Source organism: Callospermophilus lateralis, chromosome 3, assembly GCF_048772815.1.
Source record: "Callospermophilus lateralis isolate mCalLat2 chromosome 3, mCalLat2.hap1, whole genome shotgun sequence".
NCBI classification, from domain to species: domain Eukaryota; kingdom Metazoa; phylum Chordata; class Mammalia; order Rodentia; family Sciuridae; genus Callospermophilus; species Callospermophilus lateralis.
In genome coordinates this window covers 78,446,231-78,453,915 of record NC_135307.1, presented here as the reverse complement: position 1 = coordinate 78,453,915, position 7,685 = coordinate 78,446,231, and the positions used below count along the sequence as shown (strand labels likewise).

The 7,685-nt window shown below is 37.8% G+C and overlaps 1 protein-coding gene across 1 annotated transcript; it reads right to left on the bottom strand.

Annotated features, from left to right (window-relative positions):
- Positions 1 to 2,343: 2,343 nt before the first annotated feature.
- LOC143641531 (olfactory receptor 11H6-like) lies at positions 2,344 to 3,785 on the bottom strand. Its single transcript, XM_077109060.1, has 2 exons — positions 3,779 to 3,785; positions 2,344 to 3,299 (listed from the first exon to the last, which is right to left on the bottom strand). The coding sequence occupies exons 1-2, from the start codon at positions 3,783 to 3,785 to the stop codon at positions 2,344 to 2,346; spliced, it is 963 nt and encodes a 320-aa protein (XP_076965175.1).
- Between the last annotated feature and the right edge of the window lie 3,900 nt (positions 3,786 to 7,685).

The following is a 7,685-nucleotide window of genomic DNA, read 5'->3' as shown; positions in this document are numbered from 1 at the left end:
ATGTGTCTTCCTTTCTTGCTGTGTGGATCTGAGATATTACAGTTTCTTCCCTATATTCTTATAGTACCCATGCAGATTGTCTGTTTGTTGGGCTTCAAGATGTTGATGTTGGTTGGGCTTCAAGACCCTGCTGGTGTCCCTCAATGGGTGCTACTGCATGTAAAGGTGGTGGTGGCAATAGCAGAGATAACTTGAGGTAGTAATTGAGGTGCCCCAAGATGGAAGCAAAGTTTTATTACAGAGATGGTGCTGAAAGGGTGGGCCTCACACTCTATTTGGGATGCCTGCTCTGAGATGTAGTTGCTTCTAGGCCCTGTCGTCAAAAAGTTAGGGGCTACTGCATGGGGAAGGCTAAGGCAATGACTGCAGTGTCCCAAGATGGAAGTGGGTTAGGCTTAGGCTACCAGGTGTGTGTGGGGCAAACTCAAACCTGCCCTGGACGTGGGTTCTGTGCAAGTGAGTACGGATGGATCTGGGCCGGCCTGGGCTCCTGTGGTAGTCTGCTGGTAGGAAGAGATGGGTGCCTGCTGGTGGAGGGATGGACCTGGGTCTACTGTCTTCTTTTCTTTTTTTGTGTGTTATGTGGTTTTTTTTTTTTGTTGTTGTTGTTGTTGACTAGCTCTTTAATAGATTGAGTTAAAATGTAATGAAATAAAGTTATGTATAATTAAACATGTAAGTAAATTAGTTCTAAGTTTATGAGAGTTTGAGCAAGTAGTAGGATTCTCATTTAGCCCTCCTCTTACTATGTAGTGGATCAGACTCCCCATGAAGTCATATAAAATGACACAGAAGTTCAGACTGTCTGATCTTGTCTACCTCTTGAGCCTCATATACCATTTATTTCTGTATTGTCCAAACTAACTTTTTCTCATTCTTTGAAAATTGAAACTTATGTATTTGCTTGGAACTTGATTTCCCAAGATCTTTGCATGGTTCCTCCCTCACTTTGACATATCACCTCCTCACAGGACTTTCTCTAACCATCCTGTCAAAATTGCTGGCTAGCCTATTCTGACATTTTCTATGTGTATACTTTCCTTAGTCTTTTTTTTTTTACTATGTATGATTACTAAGATTACAGAGTTATATATTTATCTATTTATAATCTATCTCCCTCAGGAGGCAGGGACTTTACCTTCGACACAGATGTCATTCCAGTGCATGTAACAGGGCATATGATGATTTATGAATGAATAAAAAAGTATCTCAATCCCAGACATCAATCCCAACTGACCAATTTATTTTTGACCAAATATTTGGGAAAAATCTCTTGGAAATAACATCATATTCCTCTGTTTTTTTTCTTCTTTTTTTCTATGTGTACTTCTACCTTTACTGGGTTATGTGCTCAACTCAACTTTATTTCACTTCAAATTAAGCCAAAAGTGTGATCCACTGCTTACAAATTGTCTTTTAAATATAAACTTATTTCTAGGTACTTTAATTATCTGGCACAGGCAATAAGAGCTAAGAATAATGTAACTTACATCTTATGTTATAAATAGAGGACTTGAAGTCAAGTTAGGAAAAAACCTGCTACTCTTACCATCACGAGTGCTTGAGACACCTGTGGAGCTCACTGAATCTGCTTTCACTTCTCTCAACTAGTATAAGATTTATATGTTTTTTTTTTTGCCTGTGCCACATAGTATTCAAAATAGCAGCTCTACCTATCAGTCTCTGGGCTGGTGCTGGTCTAGATGAATCAGAAAAAACGAGGAAAGTTAAAGTCAGTATTTTCAGGGTCTATTTCAAAGATTCTGACTCAGGAAATTTGGAGACAGTCCTGCAAATCTGTCCTTTAAAAGAGTATTGAAGTGTAATTATGAATCAGATAGGTTTGGGAGACAGTGGTTTAGATTGCTGCTAGTTACTTGGATGTCAAATAAAATTTTGGCTTAGTTATGGTTTACTGATAAGCACCAAATTTCTTTCATCTGAGCTAAAAAGGCATTCTCTGCTCTTCCATTAGGAGTAGAATTTAGAGATTATTAGACCAGAAAAGTTAAGTGCAAGAATGAAATATAAAGTCATCTTAAAAGTCAAAGACTATGAGAACAAGGACTAGGTGAGTGATTTCATGAAAAAAGAGCAAGCAGTTATTGGAGGTTAGAGTAGAAGGGTCTAAATAGAGGCATGGAGGTTATTTAATTCAAATTACCTTTTACCAAATCTTCATTTGAGAGTGATGTCTACTTTAATTAGTATGTTCTTCTCTATCAGTTGAGAGTCAAAAGTTGAATTTGAGACTTTGTCTCTAAATGCAAATGAATAAAGCCACAAATATCACCTGAAGATGGAAATGAGGGGCAGATCAAATGGGGAGAAAACATGATCCACTTATGAGCGCTCATGAATTTTGACTAATTTTAGTGAGTATTTAATTTTTCTCAAGGCTGCCTTCATGTCTTTGTTCCGGAGACTGTAGATGAGTGGGTTTACAAGTGGGGTCAAGGAGGAGTAGATCAAGGTTACAACCTTCTGTGTCCCAGCTGGATTCCCAGAATTTGGGCTGATGTACATCATCATAATGGTTCCATAAAACAGAGACACCACAACTAGGTGAGAACCACAGGTGGAGAAAGCCTTGCGCCTTCCAGCAGCTGAGGGCACACGGAACACAGCTCTGAGGACCAGAGTGTAGGAGGCAAGGATGAAGAAGAAGGTGATGAAGATAATGATTGAACTCAATAAGGAACAGGAAAGTTCAATTCCAGGTGCAGGAACACAGGACAGGGCTAGGAGAGGACCGGGGTCACAGACAAAGTGGTCAATGGTATTGGGGCCACAAAAGGGGAGTTGAGTGATAAAATAGATAGGCACTGGATAGCAGAGGAAGGCAGTCACCCAGCAGAGGACCACCAAGATTGTGCAGAGACGATTGCTCATGATGGTGGGATAGTGGAGAGGCCGACAGATGGCCAAGTATCGGTCAAACGCCATAAGGGGCAATAGGAAGGTCTCGTTGATACCCAAGGAGAAGAAGAAGTAGAACTGCAGGAAGCAGGCTGTGAAAGAGATGGTTTTTGTCTCGGACAGGAAGTTTCCTAACATATTTGGGACAGTGGTGTTGATGTAACAGATTTCCAGGAAGGAGAAGTTGGCCAGCAGGAGGTACATTGGGGTGTGGAGCTTTTGGTCCAGCTTCACCGCACAGATGATGGCCCCATTTCCCAACAGTGTCAGGATGTAAGACACAAGGAACAGCATGAAGAGGAGGACCTGGATCTCTCTGGAGCAGGAAAAACTCAAAAGTATGAATTCAGTCACCATGTTGGCTCCTGATGCATTCATGGCTTCCTAAGGGCAGAGAAGAAAAAATAACATCATGTATAACCTCATTTCCTAAACTTCTTATATGTTCCCTTATTTTTGAGATTGTAAATTCCTCATATTTTATTATTCTATTAAGTAAACTGCTGAGGAATATATTGATAACTATACTCTGATGACTGTCAAACTTTGTGAGAATGCTTTTATATCAGACTCTGAACCCTTTCACTCTGTCTCATTTTTCTTTCTGAATTTTCTCACAAATTAAGTATCTATGTAAACAGCTGGAGATGGTTACTGACAATAAGTAGAAATTGTGAAGGAGATGTAAAAGTTATGTATTCACTTTCTTAGAATGATATAAAAAATATCCTTCATAATAATTGAATTTTCTCAATGAGATACGCAAATTATAAGCATCACAGGAGGAATGAAGAGAGAAAAAGATAATGAATATCACAATAAAATCTTCCTGTATTTCACTTCTTATTGTGCTATTCACTTTTCATTCTGCATTACTGTTGAAGTTATCAGTGTTGGTGTGTACAATGACCCACACATAAAGTGTCAAAAGTGCCATCCTACCTCTGTGTTCAACAAATTTTGTTCACTCAGAAATCTTTGACTCTTCAGACATGTGCATAATGGTTTCAGTTTAGTTCCATCATTTATGCTTATAAAATGTCTTTAAATCCTTGGTCTATGTTAAGTCCACTTATATGTAGAAGAAGTGATAGTGAATTTGGAATATAGTTTAAGATATTTCAGATCTCTGTGTGGAGTATCAGGATTTCTGGGAGATTTTTGGTATCCTGATTTATTGATGGGTGAAGAGGGTCAGAGATATCATACTCCCAAGAAGACACCTGTGTGTTCCAAGGCAAAATTGGGAGACACAGAAGGTCTGTCTGGATAGGAATTCTCTCTTGTTTCTCCATCCCCTCAGTCACTTGAATCTCATAGTTGGAAGATTGGAGTTATTTGGAAAGTGAAGGGAGAATCCTCACGAGATCCTCCTCCCTGAGTTAGACTCAGTTTGGGACATGGTCTGACTTCCATCAAAAGAGAGGGAAAACAAAGCCAATGGAATCACCTAAGACTTGTTTACCAGAAGTTTTGTCTTAATATTTGATTGATTTTTAAGGATGCTTTCCATTAATGAGGGACAGTCATCTTTTGGTCATTAAAGTACAAATGATAGTGTGATGTTTATTCAGGTAAATGTAGGTACAGAATACAGTCCCAGACACTATAGAAGTTTATAGTGAAGAGTATTCAGTAATATGTTAGCTAAAAATATACTACTTTCCAGATCACATCAGGTCATACCTTTTAAGGATAAGTTTGATTATTGCATAGGATGGAAGGGACTTTGAAGTTTTCACAACACACCCCAATTGAAGACTCTTTATAAAACCTGTGTATAGATCCTCTTAGGCATAGAATATCTGTGGGCATTTCCTCTATAGCAGGAATTCTGAGTACCTCAAAACCACACGGACAAAGTAAAACAGCAAGAGATATTTGATGAGGAATATCAAGTGGGAGTGAACTCACCAATCCAGTGTGCTCCATTATTCCATTGCTCTCCCCTCCTAGAGGCTGATCACCTGTTCTTTGGAAAAAGAAAACATTGCTAAAATAAACATTGTGGAAATAAGAGAAGGCTTTCAGGCCTGCTCCTGATAACCATTTTGTGTTAATCCTTCCAAATATCACTTCACTAAAATATCTGTTCCCCTAAAGAGCTCATTCACCCTGAGTCCAACTTGTGGTTAATAAAGACAGAAGTTATTTACTTCTGAGGGTTCTTGCTTATCCTCCTGTCCTTCACTTCCCTGAGTTTCCCAACCCTCTGGCTTGTAAAGATGAATCTCTTTCCATCAATTCATGTGACTTTTGGGATTATGTTTGTTCAGTCACACAAAACAAGGAAGAGCTAAAGGTTATGGGTTAGGGTTGTTTTACACTTGTATCTCTTCTAAAATCATCTTCTCAAAGAATTGGTGATTCTGTCTCATCATCTTCTGTTTTCACTGCAGCAAAAGGTAGACAGGGCAGAAGGCAGCCAGCAACCATAGTGGTGGTGTACACATAGGCTTGGAGAAAGACTGGCATATTTACTATCTAGGAGAGACTTAATCTATGTTGCTCTGATACCACCTCCTTGTCTTAAGGGATATAGTCTTTGGTGGATTGCAAAAGTGGGCTTTCTGTTTCATGATTGTCAATCCCCAGTGTTCCCTTCTATTGGGAGCTCATATGGGGCTCCTGGGATCCAGTCTCCAGTGGTAATCACATTATCTCATGCAATTCTTGGTGCACACATTTATTTTCTTTTATTCACGGGTAACTGTTAAGATGGTGCAAACACTAAAGGAACACCAGCTTAGGTAAAGCATGTTTATCCTGTTCACATTCAATTTTATTCATATTTTGAGCCTATTGATTTTGGAATTTTTTTATTTGTCGATATTAGAGTCACAGCATTAGAATTCTTATATTATTTCTACTGACTTAATCAATGGCTCAATAAGGGCAACTTAATTTAAAAATTTTAAATAAATTTTTTTGTTTAAAAAATTTAAGGAACAATTTGATTTCCCTGGTCAGCTCTGTGCTTTTAGCATGATACCCATATAAATATGTACTCTCTCACTGTGACCAGAATTTAGAAGCACAGACCATGGAAGTATATAGTGAAATGCTGAAATTCTTGAATACATCTCCTTATTTTTGCCTTTGGTTATTTCAGTGTTTTTAGCAGATGTCACTAAAAGTTGACACGATTTTGAAATTTGCTTCCTTTGAATAATTAAGGCCTTGGTTAAAATATGACACACATATTTAGACCTCTTATTTTCATTATGCTTCTGTGTGTGTGCATGTGTAAGCATGGCAGGTACATCCCATCTCAGGTATGGAACAGGATTGTTTTTCTATTATTTTTTTGAGATATCTTTAGTGAGACCAAGCATTGTTAATAATATGACTACAAGATATTCAATAAACAATGGAAAGATTTTGAATGTATTGATTTTCTCAGCATTATTCTCATAGGGTAGAAATATTTTTGTCTTTTGAATGGTAGCAACACTTTTATAAATAATGAACATTTATATCCTAGGATGCTCAGATATTTGGCTTTCAGAATGTTTATTCATAAAGCCTTTTGTGTTTGAAGGCACAATGGCCAATTTTTGACACTAAGTCTCTGTCAGAATTATTATGAAGCAAAAACTTCTATATTCCTCAGTGATGGGATATACTGGGTGATGGGACTACGTGGACACTTAAACTGAAGTATTAAGCTTCAGAAGTATTAAAATATATTAAATATTAAAATAAGTATTTAAATATAAATCGAAGTCACCATCTGCCTTTATCTTATTATTGGGTAATGACTAGTGTTTTTACAGCTCACAGACACACGAAAACTTCAGCTCCCCCAGAAACTCTAGCAACATCCCTGAACTATTAAGCTTCAGAGGTTAATGGAAAATTATGATAATGGGAATCAAGAACCAGGGAAAACCAAGAACTCAGCAGTTGACCACAAAATTGGTATAAAGATACCAAGTCCTAGTGGTCAGATATGTAGAGGCCTGCAGATAGCAAGGAACTAATAAAATGCCATATCTTCCAGGAAAAGCCATTTTGCAGAGTCTAAGGAGAAGAAGAAATAGAACTGGAATAAGTACCCAGAGAAGGAGATGACCTTGGTGTTAGACAGGAAGTCAGTAAACATGTTGGGGACAATGGAGGTCACTTACCAGATCTCCAAGAAGGAGAAGTTGGCCAGCAGGATGTACATGGGTGTACAGAGTCTATGATCTCAGTGCACAGTGTGGATGATGGAACCATTGTCCAGGAGGGTCAGGAGGTAGAAAGTGGAGAAGAGTACAAAGAGGAGGATCTGCCCCTTCCTGGGGCCAGGGAAGCCCAGGAGGATGAAGCCAGGGATGTTGCTAGAGTTGCTAGGGGAGCTGAAGTTTTTTTCTGTATCTGTGAGCTGTAAAATCAATAATCATTACCCAATAACAAAATAAAGGCAGATGGTGACAGATTTATATTTAGATAATCTTGAGAAAGAAAACACATAGGGATCAATAAAATATATATATATATGTATGTAATATTCAACTTTGTTAATCCTTTGCTCCAATGCACATTTCATCGTGGGCTCAAGAAAACTATTGGTCAGAATGGATAACCTTTCACATATACTCTATTATATTAAAGTCTAATATAACCTTCAAACTCACAATACTCTCCTTGAGGAGTCAGTATATATATCCATATTAAATATGCATATTATATACATAAATACTTAAATGTATATACTGTATGTAATATGAATATATACAAGATATACTATATATAAATATATGTCTTAGCCATAGTAACTC